The sequence below is a fragment of the Chlamydotis macqueenii genome, chromosome 3 (genome assembly GCF_036417535.1).
Source record: "Chlamydotis macqueenii isolate bChlMac1 chromosome 3, bChlMac1.mat, whole genome shotgun sequence".
NCBI classification, from domain to species: Eukaryota; Metazoa; Chordata; class Aves; order Otidiformes; family Otididae; genus Chlamydotis; species Chlamydotis macqueenii.
Genome location: NC_141558.1, coordinates 90,775,824 through 90,792,658, shown reverse-complemented (window position 1 = coordinate 90,792,658; position 16,835 = coordinate 90,775,824). Strand labels below are relative to the sequence as shown.

At 41.8% G+C, this 16,835-nt stretch overlaps 1 protein-coding gene across 2 annotated transcripts in view; it reads left to right on the top strand.

The window, feature by feature from the left end:
• The first annotated feature begins 4,476 nt into the window (after positions 1–4,476).
• PRKD3 (protein kinase D3) overlaps positions 4,477–16,835 on the top strand; it is a 51,389-nt gene continuing 39,030 nt past the window's right edge. Inside the window, exons 1-2 of one of the 2 annotated variants that reach the window (XM_086745029.1) lie at positions 4,477–4,561; positions 6,881–7,928. In XM_086745029.1, the coding sequence (XP_086601155.1) occupies positions 7,638–7,928 (291 nt within the window). In that variant the 5' untranslated portion in view covers positions 4,477–4,561; positions 6,881–7,637. Of the gene's footprint in view, positions 4,562–6,880; positions 7,929–16,835 lie in introns of those variants that run through there. The other variant, XM_086745030.1, reaches the window with a different exon arrangement.

The window sequence follows — 16,835 nt, the reverse complement described above, 5'->3', positions numbered from 1 at the left end:
GAGAAAAAAAGAATCTATTGCAATGTAACAGAAATCAGACCAGTTCACAGCTGAAAATAGAATTACGTAACTATTTTTAAAGTAATACAGAAAGTTAAAAAAAGATTAATGAAAGGTGATGAACATTTTGGTTTTTTTCCAGGGATTTATAAAGGAAAAACATGTTGTTTAGTCCTGCTCCATACTACCAAACTGAAACGATGTCAACAAATTGCTCAGTGGTCAGCTGTTCTATTTTATAGATTTAAAATAGTTTTTTTATTATCCTGAAAAATCAAATAGATGTAACCAGATATCATCTAGAGGATAAAAAAAAAAACAAAGGTAGATTATTTGAAGAAAAGCATACATTATCTGTGAAAATATAATCTGCACATCGTTCCTTTCCTGTAACTCAGTTGATGTGACAGTGCCATCTACTGAAGTCCCGAAGGACAGACCTTAGAGGCAGCGCTGTCAAAAGCTTTTTCCTTCAGCTGACACTACAGCATGTGAGCGTCTCAGCCCAAACCGCCTCTCGGAAGCTGAGGCTGCATGCTCTGCCATTACCTTGGTTATCAACTATGCAGAAATGCACCGTCAGATGCTGCGGACTTAATGCACTCCTGTTTTCTCAAACAGCGGGATACCTGCACCTTCCCCCGTTTCAAATACAATTTTGATGCTCAGCTCTTCCAACTGGCAGGCCCATGGCAGGGAGAGGAGAGTAAGTGTGGTTTGTTGTGTTTTCAATCCACCTGACAGAAGGCAATTTTGTGCCTGAGCTGTGGCTGATTTGCCCGCAGCGGTAAGCCAGCAGTTAGAATATACAGTCTGAGATTTCCAGTGCTCAGCAGCCTGGGCTACTGCATATTCAGAAATCCGTAGGCAGCTCTTAGAGCCCAGAGGGAAGGGGTTGTGGGGCTGATGTTCAGAAAGAAGCACACGGGTCTGCAGGTGCCCGGTGCTCACATGAATCCTGTGAACTTGAGCAACTGTTCATCCCAGTCAACTTGTCCATCTCCTTTGGGGTTTGGAACAGAGCCTTTATCAGGCTGTGGAAGTAGCATGCTTGGTGATTCATGTTTAAGAGATTCTGTTTCCTTGGGCAGACGCATTCACAGACAAAGTTTTAATAAGTGAAATCTGCAGGTTAGCCCTAAGCCCTTATTTAGGGAAATAACTTTATGTTTATTTCAGAGTCAGTACGGTAGGATTATATGATGTGAATGAGGCTACCCACCTGGCAGGCGCAAGGATCTGTGAGATTATTCTTTAGACTAGGGGGGAGTAAGTGAATTCCAAAAATCCAGTTACATATAATTAAAAATATAAATAGATATTTTTGTTTTCTGTGGATTTATACCAAGGTAAATTTTGATTCCATGTATTTTAAGCCTATAATAAATTTTTCACTATTTTGTTGGAGGTGGATTTTGGGACAAAGTTCAGCTAAGGGCTCAAACCGAGACGATGAGGTAATTCAGAGACACATCCACATTTCAGGATTTTATCCAAACCAAACCTGAACTCCTAACTTTTTTTCAGTTCTTCTTTTTTTTTTTTTTGGGGGGGGGGAGGCAGTGAAGAAAGGACACCATGAACTGCAAAAAATAATGGGAAAAGAAAAGCATTTTGATGTTTTTGTCCATAGAGATATTAGTTCCTCTTTCTGCAATAATTTATTGCAGATCTTGCAAATCCAGAATGGGGGTATTTGCTATGCAAGATCAGTGTCAAAAGCAGTGAAAAATAATCATGGCAGCACACGCTTATTGAATTTGACAGACAAATGCACCAGTCAGGTCCCCCAGGATGTTGCCTTCTTTGTAACCCAGTTAGATGATGGGAAAATGCCCCAAACATCAGATTGATTAAAAAAAAAAAGGAATATATTATGTTTCCATTTTCAGAAACAAAATATTCAAATGCTATTGGTGTTAATTTCAAACTGTAAAAATTTGAGTTATAAAGTTGTTCCAAATGCAGTTTGTCTTTATAGACTTAGTGGTCCATATAGAATGAAAACTAGTTTGTTTTGTTTTGTTTTTTTTTTTTTATAAAAGCAAATAAATACGATCTTACCCATATTTCCTGGTATCTTGTAGCTCTAAGAGAGAGCAATTTGTAAAGTGCAGCTAGCTTCAGTAGGGAAAGCTCTGAGCTGCGAAAATAAGCCAACCATCTGAGGGAATGATGTGAGCTCAGAAAAAAAAAAATATTAAGAACTTTGATGAAATCCACAGGAAATCACTAATTATGGTAGTCATAAAAATAACAAACCAGAATGCTCACCCTGTCAGTTGGTGCAGAGAGGGCTGATGCTGTCATGATGCTGCGTTGTGTAGTCACACAAAGTCAGTTGTGCATATGCACAGATGTATGTGCTGCTCTATAGATAGATGCTGAAATGCAAAAACTGCTTTCAGATGTGTTTTACTCAGAGGTCTTTACAAACAGAACAGTTTTGGGATGCTTCAGGAGTATTTGTTTAGTAGAAAGTACTGTTGCACAAATACTGTTAGCAGTTTGCTTCGTTTTGGCTGGTGCTTTCCTGTGTTCCACAATAAATTAATTTTAACTAATCCATCTTCTGTTCTGATTTATGAAAAAGCAGCTATTATGGCTTAGGGCAGCAAATTAAATGGCACCAACCCTATTGGATGGTATAAAGCTGAGCTTCTTTACAAAGAAGTATAATCGTTGCCCAGTGACTGTGGTAATACCTAATATCCATCTGGTATTGTCCATAAACAGTTATTTTTTAGGGCTGTTACTCAGAATGTGAGAAGCTCGCTGCACTTTAAATACCCTAGAGTATGACTGCTTGCTGTGCCAAACATCAAAAATCATGTTTATGGAGGCAAGCTCTGTGTTTACAGTGGTGGCGTGTGGGAGTCCCACTTTAGAGGAAAAAGGAAACGAAGATTGCTCAGTTATCTGGTGCAGAGCTTTGGCAAGAACATCCTCTATTCATGGAATAGCCTTCATTAAAAAGTCCCAGGGTGTTTTTAGCATTCAAAACCAGTTAAAAGCAGAATCCACCATTAACTGCTACAGTTTTATTTTAAAGTAGTTCCAGATTTCGACAAGAAGCTGCAGGCTAATTATCAAATAAACTGGCTCCAGGCAGAACACGGGCCTGGCTACAGTCTGTATCAGCTGCACTGTGTAAAGGTTTGATGCAAAATAGGGTGAAGAAAGCGGAAAAACTCCACTCAGCCTCAGTGGGTTTTAGGCCAGGCCTCAGGAGTGCAAGATGAAGGAAATGAGAAACGTACGTTATAAAGAGCACTATAAATGACAAAACACTAATCTTATTCTCCATCTGTGTCTCGCTGAGCTGAGAATTACAAGCCTTTGAATTTCTGTCGACAGTTTCTCTTTTCCAAGTGTTTTCGGTCTGCTATATAATTTAAAGTTCATTAACTTCTTATGGTAGTGGATATTATTTTAAGACTCGTACACAGAAATTGAATCCAAATTCAAGAAGGAAGATTACGGGTTGTCTTTTTAACAGGGGGCTTTTGAGCGGGAAGCAGGTTACAAACGCAGTTTCACCTTGTGACCAGTTTTATTTTGTATTTTTGCTAAATGCGTCCTTGCTAAACATCTCGTGTGCAGAGATTTGCTGATGATGCAAGAGCGGCATCGTTAACGCAGAGCAGGAAGACGAGATTTGGGTGAATCAGAGTATTAGAAGGGGGGGCTGCAGTGTAGTAGCAGATGGGCACAGCCATGTCTGAAAGGGCCTGGACAACTGCGGTAAGCTACGAGCTCATCACCGGGGGCCACCAAGAGGAGCACGGGGCCCGGGAGGCATCTGTCCGCAGAAAGCCCTTTTCAGCTACTGGCTCAGAGCGGCCACAAAAAAGACCAACGCGATCCTGTGACACACTGGGTCAAGTTATTTCCTGTGCAGAGATGGAGGGCTTCGTCCGAGGCCCTGGGGAGAGCTCCGTGGGGCTGCGCTGCGCCACCCCCGCCCCGGAAAGGTGAACTGAAAGTGGCGCACATGGAGAGAAGCGCTGCGGCGGCCCCGGGAGCAGGAAGGCCCCGGGCGCTCCCTGAAGTACAGCGGGGAGGGCGGAGGAGCCGTCGAAACTCGAGGCCCGGCGCTGGCACAACAGTCAGAGGGTGCGAGCTGGCGCGGACCCAGGTTTTGGGGAGGCGAAGGCGGCGGCACAGGACGGGGAGGGGATAGCAGCTGCAAAATGGAGCACAAGCGACCGCTGAAGGCGCCTCCCCACCGCGCCGCGCCCCGCCGTCCCGTTAGCAGCTGAGGGCAGCAACCGCCACAGGCAAGAAAACTAACGGAAACTCTTTCGGGCAGGCCCGCACATGCGCCGCCTCGCTCTCTGAGCCCCCGCTGGCGCGGGGCGTGCCGGGGCTTGTAGTTCACCTGGTCGCGGCGCCGCTGGCCAGAGCGGGGCTGCGGGACTACAGCTCCCGGCAGCCCCCGCGGCGCAGCCCGTCCCGGGGCGGCTCTGGTGTGTGCGGGGAGTCGCGGGGCTGCGCGGCGGGTGAGATGCGCGCGAGGCAGCCGCGGCCCGCGGGCAACCGGCGTCTGGCGTGGCCGCAGGTGAGGGCGGTGGGGCGCGCGCCGCCGCCGCTGCCGTTGGGGCCAGGAGCTGGCTTGCGGGGGAGGGGTGCGGGGGGCCGAGGCCGCCGCGCCGGGGAAGGGCGGGGACGGGTTCGGAAAGTTCCTGCCGCGGCGGGAGAGGCGACGTCGCCGCCGTCGACCACGGGAAAGGGCCCTGCCCCGAAGCGGGGGTGGGTGTAGGGGGGGTGCTCCCGCCGCCCCCCGCGTTGGGAAGCGCCGTCGCTGGCGGCAGCTCCGCCCTGGCGCGGGGGTGCTCCCGGGTGAGGGTGACGGGCCGAGGCCACATCATCTCCGGAGAGCGGCGCCGCGAGGGGATTTAAACCTGGGAGGGACGGGACGGGCGGCTGCCAGCGCCGGCACGGACGGGGCTGCGTGACCCGCGGCAGGCGGGGCGCATCCCGCCGGCAGCTCGTCCGCCGCTCCCGCCCGTCCCGGCCCGTGGCGGCGGGGAGGCCGCTCGCCCGCAGCCCCAACCCAGGCACCTGCGGGCGGCCCCGAGGTCCGGCGGCGGGGGCTGCAGCCCCACCCGGCGGGAACCGGCAAAGCGACCGGCTCCCGCGGGGGTAAGGAGGGCGGGGGGGGGAAGCCGCTTGGAGCGGGGCTCGGAGTCCGGGTGGTGCTTTGCAGAGGGAGAGCAGGGCGACTGAAGGGCCAGATGCTGGAGAAGCTGCCTGAGGGCTGCTCGGTTTGGGAGCAGCCCCAAAGGAAGGGGAGGGTCAGCGCTTCAGCGGCCAGAGCAGGCTGGAAAGTAGCCTGCGAGCTGTGCTGCAGGAGAGGGGGGCGGACGGACTCTCTTCATAGCCCTTGTGCCTCCCTGCTTTTTGAGGTGTAGGAGTTTTATATACACAGAAAAACATAGAAATGTAAGATTGGATATGCATTTCAATATACACTTACTTTATTTGATATTCGGAATCAGTTTATCCTGACTACAAAGTGAGCAGTTTCTATAGTTTTCCTTTCTTAGAACCGTTCTTTCCTACCAAGTAGCAAAAATAAACTTCATTATTTGCATGAAAAGGCTTTGTAAATGCAAATGCATCATGCTTGTGGTAAATATACTTCACATTCTAATTAGACAGTTGTAGGTGAGCTTTTGCAGCATGTTTTCACTGTCTAAATTAGACTCATTAGTAGATTTGTTAATTCTTTCACATCATGTGGCTTTTCCATTTTCCATTATGTTGGTTAGGCATTACTGTTTTTTAATTCATATCCACCCCTAAGGCTTGGTATCTGTGAGAAGTGAGGGAGAAAAAAGCAATCTGTAGAAAAGAAAAATAAGTTATCTTCAAGCAAAGTTGAAGGCGCTGTGAAGCAGCTTTCTTGAGAAAGGTGCTTAAACGTTACTGTTGCTGCCCTTATTCTTCATGTTTATGACCTTCATCTGTATTGTCTTATTTAAGGCAGAAGCAGTCTTTTTGGATGTTGTTGGTAAATGTCCAGCAACTCTTGAGCGTTTTAAGACAACAATTTGCAGATACCTGTACTGAAAATCCAGAAGATTTCAATTTGTTCTCTCTTCTGGAGCCTCTGTTAGGAATTTTTATCACAGAATCAAGAGCTTGTTTTCCTTCCGGTACTGTAATTCATGTACCTCTCTTTCCTTATCTACCTCTTAGAATGCAATAGCAGGGGGGTTTTGAGTTACTTACACTGGTAAATACCAGGAGTGTGTAATCTATTAAATGGACTGTTTTACCAGTTATCAGCCTTATTTCTGGTGAGGACAGTTTATATTGTGTGTGAGAAACTGTGGCATTTCTTTTCTAAAATTTAATTTCATTTAATCTTAATAATATTCTTTCTGAGTTTTTTGTTTTGTTTTGTTTTGTTTTTATACGTAAGGGAAGGAAAAAATATGTGAGCATATTGACTTTGGTGTCATGTATGGATCTATTCTCCTTTAAAAACTGTTAGCAATACATAGTATCTGTGTACTGGAACCACTTTTGCATTCAGGGGGTAACTTTTTCTGTGAAAGAAGTTCCATGGGGAATCTAAAAATGATTCAAGTATTTCAGTTGTTCATGCAATGCTCTGCTGTTTTGCTCTGCTAAATTACTCTTAATTAAAAGATGTGGTTACATATTGGGCAGTGTTAGGTCTGATTTGTCTTGTGTATCATACAGTGGGAAAACAGTTAAATTCAAGTTATAACTACAAAATGTTACTAATGTAACGTATTTGAGTACAAGGAATTGCTGATCCTGCTTTTTCAAAGCAGAGTGGTTATGACATTGCTATGCAGTTTTATGTGTTTCATGTGAAAGAACAACGTTATCTTTTTCTCTACAGGCAGAGTACAACGTTTCAAAATGCTGGAGATTATCTGGGTGAAGCTAGAGATTACATTTAATGTGATTGTGTCTTCAGGCATTCTGCTCCTGCATTTCATGAACTAAAATATTTTTATAAAAATGAAATCGGATACTTTCACTGATCTCCAAGTTAACAGTGTCCTGTGAATTCAGAGAAGCCTTTCTAAGGAGGAACAGATTCATCACGTACGTGGACTTCTGTTGTTGCTCAAGGATACTTCTCCCCCCCCCCCCCCATTCTAAAAGGCTATTTACATGAAGATAAATCTGCGTTTAAGAGATGCTCTTTGGAATTAGGTGAATGAGGATACTTCTAATGAGTTACCAACGTTTATTTTCATCAGTGTTTCCAGCTTTTTTTTTTTTTTTTTTTTACTACATAAAAATGAAGGACAAGTATAAAACAGCAGAGCTGATGTATTGCTGTGAGGCCTTTATGTAAGCCTCTGTTGTCCGGACGTGGTGCTAAAGGACAGGCAATCTGCTTTTGATCAGCTGATTGTAACTGCGGGAAAAGAACCTTTAATTTAAAGTAACTTACAGCTGAAATTATTTTATTCTTTGGCTTGCACGGAATGAAAGGGAAAATTAAGTTTTACTGATCAGGGGTGTTTTACTGAACTAAGAAAGGGAAACTTACATTATCCTTGTGTTCCTTTCAAACCAAGAACTGACAACATATTTTTCTTAGAATTTGACTACTAGGGGAATCTTGACAGAGTAAAGCAAGTCAGATGTCAGCGAACGACTATTCTCCCCCATCCTTACAGAAGTTTTCCCCACCTACGTGTCATGCTGCTGCACCACAAACCCCGACTTTGTCTTCAAGTCCCCAGTCGGGACTCTCCAGTCGACTCTCCAATGGCAGTTTCAGTACCCAGAGCCTCACCAACTCCCGGGGCTCTATGCATGGGATCTCCTTCCTTCTGCAGATTGGCCTCACTCGAGAGACTGTCACCATTGAAGCTCAGGACCTGTCCCTCTCTGCTGTTAAAGACCTCGTGTGCTCTATAGTTTACCAGAAGGTATGGTATAACACAACCACGTTCTGCTGATGGCCACAGTGTTGTTTTTTTTTTGTAACAGACTGCTTAATAATAATAACATGTGACTGGAAGATGCCAGAAAGTTTGGTAGAGTGACTGAGATCCGTCTTAGATACCTGCAGTTATGCGCAAAGAAATTTTGCTAAATCTCAAGATAGAAGCTTTTAATTTACAGGGAGTAAACTCTCCTGTTACTTTCTTGCTTGTGAAATCTGCTAAAAAAGATGTAGTAGTAAATTTTCAGCAAGAATTAGTTTTCACAATATTGAGGACATGTTTTTTCCTTTCAGTGATTGTCGCCGGTATCTTAGTTTTTTACTAGTTTATGCTTAGTACTGTTAAGGAGTGTTTCTGGGAGCTGTAGAGCCAGCCCTGATGAAAGGACCAATTGTGGCTACAGAAATGTACTGCAGGCCTGTAGACTTGCATGCTACTAGCTTTTCTTTTTCTTTCTAGTTAATAAGTAAAAACACTACCAAACAGCTAATACTGTTGTAGTATTGTTTTTCCATATAAGGAATACATGTGTTACTCTTTTATGAGAGGACTATTGTCAGTATAATTTCTATTAAGAGAGGGTTGACCGAGAAATACAAAAATCTTAGCGTATTTTTCGAATGTGTCTTGGTTAAGCTGTTGCAAGTTCTGACTCTCTAGGAAGGAAATAACATTGATCTTGTGGTTTTTGCATCCAAGTTTTATCTTTATTTAGGTTAGGTAGGTTAAATCCTACTAAACAACCTGAAAAGTAGTTAATATTGTTTCACAAAATAATTAAGAAATAATTGCTCTTTTCCCTCAAGGCCAGAGGTGGGAGAGAGGGAGCGAGTTAAAGGTAGATTATTTTGTAGGAAACTGTTTTCTCCATGTCTTTCATTATTGTGATTGGTATTTATGGTTGATTAGTTTTATTAGATGATTCTTTTAAACTTAATAGCTTGAAAGAACGTAATTGAAAACTTTGTATGAACTCTCATTTGCATATGCTTGTGTATCTTTTTCCCCATCTCATAACTTACTACTTCTTCCGTATTTTTACAAACTCGTTGTCAAGCAAGCTAATTTCATAATAACTTTATGGGCTATCAAAATGTAGTTCTGCATGTTAGTTTCCTTCTGAAGAGACAAGTTATTTGGGTTAACTTTTTTTTTTTGTGTGTATCGTGTGTGTTAGGTGTACTTTTTCGCAGCCATTTTAGGGGCCGCTTTTTCTTTCTGTATCCACTCCTTCTCTTTGCATCTGCATATTTCCTGTCTTCTGTCTTAAAGAAAGATGAAAACATTCACACTTACTTTTCTTTTTCCTTTCTGTTCTTTTGAGCTAAAAGTTTAGCTCAAGTTCTTGTTATAGCTCAAGAAAATTCTTGAATGCTGAGCCTCATTTACTGCAAAACTGATGAGTATTTCATGATCAGTTTTCCTCTTTTTTTCTGGCTTTGTTTCAGTCTGTGCTCTCCTGCAACTGATCCAACCAGTAAATAACTGTTTAATGAGAGCATGTTTGCAGGAGCAAACCGATCGGGAAACAACCTTGTGTGGTGGATTCATCTTTCATAAGTAGTTTTGCAGCTAGTGCCGCGCAAGTGGCAATATCCTCCCTCCACTCTCTATTTGACAGCAATGCATCCTGCTCTGACTTTTTTTTTCTCTTAGATCTGGTGACTGTTGTGAGCATATTAAATATACTAGTATTAATATATAGATCATTTTGTATTTATGTAAAAACTGTAAACTGTGTTCTGTGTACTGTTGTGCATATGGTTGCGTGTTTATCCAATTGAAAGCTTTGAAGCTACTGGTTATCAGTTGAGATTCAACAATGGTAAAGCTTCCCTTTTCCGCTGATATTCCACAGCTTGCTTAATCTGCCTTTTTTTGGCTGGTTCCTGGCTTTCAACTTCAGGGTACTGTATAATTTGTTCTTGTGATAAGTCTGTGGTTGGCAGTATTTATTTACTCTTGCACTTCTTTTATGAAAAAGGAGAAATACCTTTTTTTTTTGTGTGTGACATCATTTATAGCTTTTCTACTTATTTGAGTGTTATCTTTACTAGAATTAAATGGCAGTTTCCTTACTTATTTTTAATAGTGTTTTTAAATCACATTTCAGACTTGTATTTCTCTACATGTCTGGAACAAAAAAAAAGTTTCAGATGTCCTTCCTTATTTGCTTGGGAGCTTGAACTGCCTGCCTAACTCTATTTTGAGGCTACAATTACAGTATCAAAAATGTTAATTAGGACTTAGAGCAGATCTCTGAGGAGGCTGGATTTTAACCTTTCTAAAAGTAATTATAACATACTCAGAAGTTTTCAGAAAAATAACTTTATGCATTACCTTTGTTTCTTTCAGGGGAAATTAGTCAACTGAGGGGAAAACAATCCTGCAAAAGCCTGTGCTGGAGAGCAGTTTAGCTAGGAAATAAGTACTGTGTTTACCTAATGTGTTTTCATAGCACTTTCTGTATTGCCAGTCTTGCTGTATTGTTGATGGTCAGTTGTGCTTCCTGCTTCAGACACTGCTGTTCAGTGTAGCTTGTTCAGGTTTTGCAGATGGGTAATTAAAAGTAGCATCAGCAGAACTGAAACTAAAGAGGCATGTGTCTGCAAGGAGAGCAAGTTGAATAATGCAAATATTTGATGTGTCTCTTAGCTCTGTTAAAAATGTCCTAAACATCAGGAGAGGAGCAAAAACTATTTTCAAGTTTAAAGTTAAATTTGGGGAACATTATGTTAAGGGTAATATATATTTGAATGCTTAATAGAAGTCTTCAGAAAAAACAAACTTTAGACTTTATAGGGATGCTTCAGAAGATTCTTGGTTATAGTCTTAATCTATCTTCTCCGTTCATTCCTTATCTAGATTGCTGTATAGTAAAGTACCAGACATACAGTTCTCAGGGGGAGTTTGAAGAGGAACCAAGGCATGAAGAGATAACTGCTGGAATAGAGAGTGTGTGTTTAGAAGCAGAAAAATGCGTAGCATAAGTTGCAGATGGTCAGTGTGTGTCCTTGGACAACAATCAGATATCACAGGGGCAAGTTCTTAATCCTGTTTTGTGATAAATGCTATTTCTTCATTCCTTACATGAGAGGACATGAAGTAGAACATAGGGTTTAGTAGCTTAAAACTAGAAACTCACCTGCGGTGATTCTCCACTGCCTGCAAACTGAAAATTGCATAAGACAGCATGCTATAAAATGCTTTATTCTAGCTTATTTATTTTGGTCTAGTTACTAATAGCTGTAAATGAATAACATTTGATTGTTCTGTGCTTTTACTTGTGTAGTATCAGTACCTGCAAGATTTATCATAACATTTTTCTTAAACTTACAAATCTTTACTTTTCATGACTCTGAAACTTCCCTTGTCTACCGTTTTCATCTACAAACCCGTCCTTCATCCTTTTCACTTTCAGTCATAATCAGCATTCTCCTTCTTTACATACTTTTCCTCCAATGGCTTTGCTACATTTCGCTCTGAAATAGGCCAGTTGCCCTACTGCCTTAGGATGTTTGTCTGAAATTCCTGTGATCCTTTCTAACCATTGCCTTCTCTTTGACTTGAGTAGTGATAGACTGTTTACTGGTACTATTTCTTAATCTTCCAAACTAGTTTTTCATTTTCTGCTTCACTGAACCCACCAAGCAGTCACCACTTAGCAAAGCTCAAGGACTATTTCTTATGTCTTGTGGATTAATAAACCTGTATTTTCTTCTGTATTTTCATAATATGGTGCTTTTATATGTCTTAAATTAAAAAAAAAAAAGGTAAGACAAACCAAATTTATTTTCTCACTTTCTTCTTCTTTCTGTGCTCTTTATATATTTCTAGTGTTTCATTCATGTTTTCTGCACTTGTTTCCTGCCTATTTATCTTTTTCTTATTGAACTTGATCCAGCCTATTATTTTTTGGTCTATCTTGTGTCTTATTTAGTTCACCTCCGAAAGTAATTTTTCCTTCTATGGCCTGCCTGTTCCAGGTTTGCTCTTAAACCTTCTTCATCACCAAAGTTTACAATTGTGCTATTGCTGAACTCTTTCATATGTAGTACGTTGTTTGTTTTTTTTTAATTTCTTTCTTCAAAGCAGTCTCAAAATTGTCTTGCTTGTGTATAGAGTTGAAACCCTTATATAGCACCTGTTGCTTTCATCTTGATTCCTGTTAACTCTTGTGTGTTTGGTGTCTTTGCTTTTGCTAGTAGTAATATTTGTTGTCTTCACTTTTCTTCATTCTAATGATCTCTCTCTTTCAACTGCATGTATAATCTGTCTTGAATGAATTTGTGACTATGTATATTCTCTTTTCTACTTGATTACTGGTTTTCTTTGTGCTTCTTTTGTTTTTAATCTTATTTTTTGCCTATTTTTTCCATGTTGGGTTTTTTTGCCATCTTTCTATAGGCAGTCTTTCTCTCCTTAATGTGTCATTGTTTGTCTTAAATTTTGTCTTCTCTTCTGACAGTACTTAGTCTTTCTTACTAGTGTTAATTCCCTGATTGTTTGCTGCCACATTATGCTGTTTTAACTTGCATGAATTCAGGCCTTAATTTGTTAATAGCCACTTACACAGGTACTTAACATGTACACACTTGTATTTTTTTCTTCAAGACTCTGAACTCTGTAAGGTGTTGAGAACACGATCACTGGAAGTATAGCTGTGTTTAAAAGGAGTTAAGTTTTGCATATTGCACCTGCTTGTGAGTGTTTCTTCTGTTTTGTAGTTTCATACTTTCATTGTTTTTATAAATGTTGTAGTCCTAGTATTTTGTATTCCCTGGTCAGTACTTTGAATGATCTGAATTGAGTGTGATCCTATCAGCGTGTATGCACTTTTTTGATACTCCTGCCTATTATTTTTATTAGACTAGGTGGGATTTCATTTTTGATAATTGGAATATGACTGAAGTCCTTGGATTGTTTGTAAAACTTGCCAGTTTCCTCTGAAGATGAAGTAGACTAGGGAGCAAAGGGGAAGGAGATGAGGAGCTGTGTTCAAACATTTTTCTTTGATAATTGGGATAAAAAAAAGGCCTGATATGAAGAACATGCAAATATATCTGTAGAATTTTCTAACCAAGTAACAGTTAACTGTATACCTGTATTATTCATACACCTAAGAATTCGAGTTTTAATGAGGCTGAATTAAAGTAGTTTGGATAGCTAGCTCTGCAGTGAGGGCTGCTTGAAGGGGAAATAAGTGTTTATTTTAAGATACTTTAAGTTGTCGTGTTGTGAAAAGACCAGAACATGTGGGATTAATGTGAGCTGTCTTAGAGGTTTGGACACTGTCATGGCAATGCGGAACTATCTAACCAAACTGTGGCAGAGGTGTTGTCTTGAAGCTTAATGTGATTTACCAAGTGTTATCAGATATTTTACTAATAAAATATTGAGAAGTAAAAGAATCCTTTTACGGGATCATATTACAATCCATCCATATTACAAATGGGTCTCTACAGCTCATGCAGTAACAACTTAATTTGGTGTGATGAATAGGTAACAGTACTGTAACCGCTCATCTGGGTTTTTCTCCAGGTTAAGCTTGTAATAGGTCATGGTGCTTATTTTTGAATGGCTCTAAAATTAATGCAAGTCATGTTTTGTATTCATCAGCTGTGCTCAAATCTTTTTTTCCCCTTTTTGATCTGCCTTCTTGACTTGCCATCTGCCATCTTCATATGAGCTAAATAAGGCAGCAGAGTAATAGAGAGTTGAGGCATGAGAAGCAAACATGCCTGTGAGAAGATGGGAGCTGGGGATTACTGGGAGCATGGAGCTGGTGTATGCAGGGCAGATAAGCATTTCCAGCATGGTAACAGGTTTGTATTTTAGAAAACCTAGCCAAGCAGTAGTCCAAGTATGTCCGTACTGTGGCATCAGATGAGGGAAAGATCTCATGCAACATGTTTGAAGCTAATTGTTTGTGTGATAATGTGATTTGGCACGCTATTCTAAGGAGTGGGAGTGAATAGCTGAGTAGGGATGTAGGATAATACATTGGATGATTTCAGTGAACGAAGAGACTTTCCAAGGTAATGAGTGTTTTGCATTTGGATTTAACTTTCAGTGTTTTGAAGCATTTGTTTTGAGTTATGATGGGTCATGAGATATTGGACCTTGAAACAATATCCGCCTACACTTTTCCCTAGTGTGAATTTTTGGCAACTGGTCCAGAATTTTGTAAAGTAAGTCCTGGAACTTGAAGTAGAGGGATTTTTCAGTTACTGCCAAGATAGAAAGAAGCCTCAGTTGTGTTTGACTCTGGCAATACTGGCCCCTGTATATTGAGTTCTGAGTAAAAAGAACAGTGTCATGCGCTGTCACTTAAAACTAGACATACTGTAATACTTGCTGTATAAGCATTCTAAATAATGCCGATTGTTTTTGGTGGAACTGCAGTAACGCACTAATAGTGTTACTTGTGCTAGTACTGCCCAGGTACAAAGGATTGTGATTGTATTCATTCTTTACATAAGTTGATGATATTGATGTACTAGAGATTAATTTTGGCACAGTCTGTTGCATGCATAGATTTCCCACAAATGATTTCCTGTAGTTAGATGCTCTTTTGGAACTGTTAACACTGGGAATGGTCTCCTTTTTGCTTTTAGGAAGCATAGTAATACTGGGATTAGCAGTTTATATGTTCTGAGTCACTGTGCAAATACTTTCGTCTTTTATGCAGGAAAGTAATAGCTGTATAATCCCGTAAGATAAAACAGGCTTTAAAAAAAATCTGCTTTGAGTTTTGTTTTCAAGTTTATATTGTGAGCTCTTAACACTTCAAAGGAACTGGATAGTGTTCTTCCTTAACAGTTTCATGTAATTGACTGTAAGGAAGACTATGAAAGCTGTACTTTGCTGCAGTACAAGAGAAAAAAATTTGATAGTGTACAACTTGAACATAGTTTAAGCTTTATGTAAAAATTCTGTTAAAAGATACCACTTGACATGAAACTCTTGTTAATCGATGAGGTTATTCTTGGCCAGCAGTCCGCACATAGTTTTCTGGCTAAGGTGCTAGCAAGGAATGTTGTATTCCCGAATGTATTGGGGGGCGGAAGGGAGAGTAGGGCGCTGCACGTCTGTAAGGAGGCAAGCTGTTTGCACAGTTCCCCCCATCGAAGCCTGGCCAAGTGCCTTAGACACGGGCTCTGACGGGCCACCTGCAGCTCATCAGGCCCGGCCATGCAGAGGGCAGCCAGCCAGTGCTTCCATTGCTTGAGCGCACAGGACTGTAGTGGGGGCAGAGAAGAGTAATCTGAGCTGAAGTGTGTGGAAAGGAGTGGTCAGAGAGGCATCTTTTTGTTGGGATCTGTTCTTTTATAACAGGGGAGTCCTAGTGGGGGGTGCATGAGGAAAGGGCAGGACTTGTTCATCAAACTTGAAAAGTTTTGTTAGGCACACCTAGCAGAGGCGAGGCTGCTGCAGCTCCATGCCACAGGTCCAAACAGGAGCAAGACTGACCGTGTCTTCCCAGTAGGCACAGGCACTTGTATACAGGTGTACAACATACACACACAAATGGACACAGGCAGACACGCAGACTGTTCACATGAACGTAAACAGCACCAATGGTGTCATATTGTATCCTTCTCTGGTGGTTCAGGATGAAGGTCTGGTAGTGGGAACACCACCCCGACCCCACCACCAAAAACCACCACTGCCAAAAAGTGAATGTCTCCAGCAGCTTGGCTCAGGCACTTGCTGCTCAGTAGCAGCTGCTGGATCTTGGTCTTTCCAGTTGCTAGCACCTGGATATTCAACGTCTTGATTTCACTCAGTCTGGTCTCTCCAGTTGCTGGCACCACAGACGTGTGGGTCCTCTGACCTGTGATCTGACTCCAGTTGCTGGCACTCACACCTCCCATACACATACATGTGCTCAGAATAAGAACTTATTATCCAGAAAAATAGTTAGAAATGGAACTTAATGAAAAGATAGGACAGATGGTGCTGATCAGGCATCGGCCACAGCCAGACAGTTGTTTTGACCAGCCACTGTTTACAGGTGACTAGCCTTTTTTTTTTCTTTTTTGGTCATCTTATCCCTCTGTTTTTTCTTCATGTTTATTCATGCCTGAATCACCTCTTCCCTTGCCTTTTTTTCCCTCCATAAACATCTCATAATGAGCCTTGTACAATCTTAATTCCCCAACATTTTTTGTGTCCCATACCATTGGGCAGCAACCCATCTCAGTCCAAAAGGTGCCCTAGTGTTAACTTATCTTGATGGGTTTTATGGCTGGAAACTGGGGCTGAGGCTCTCCTGTGACAGCCCTGGGAGGTGCCTGGACAGAGTATCCTTTCCTTAGACTCCTCAATTTGGGTTCCCCTCCTGCCCTTGTGCCTCTGTGCTCCTCTGGCATGTGAAGATGGGCCTTTGGTGGGCTGATGGCTCCTCTAATGGCCCTGTGAGCAGCCAGGCAGCGTATGGGCTGCCCCACCTGCATTGTTCCTCTGCCCTCCTTTGTGGCCATGCAGACAAGCACATAACCTAACAGGCAGGATAGGTGCGGGAGCTGTTGCAAGGTTCCAGGTCTATGCCTGTCCCTGTTGTGGATTGAGGAAACTGCAGCTCTGTAGTACCAATGAACAGGTTATCTCTATTGTAATGCTTTTCAGTTTTGGAATTATTGTTTCAGAAATGGAGATTAGGCATGCATAATGCATAGAAAAGTGTGTCCTGGGTGAAGTCTGTTACATGTATCTATAGAAACTGTTTACAGAGTTGTTTAACGAAAGACTTCTTGCAATAAATACTAGTGTAGATTATTGTTGGACTTGTTAGGCCTGGGATTGTGGTTCTGCATCTTAGTCTAGAAGCTGTGGATCAAGCTGAAGCTTGTAAATAGAGGAATTATCTTTTAGGAGGTTAAATAT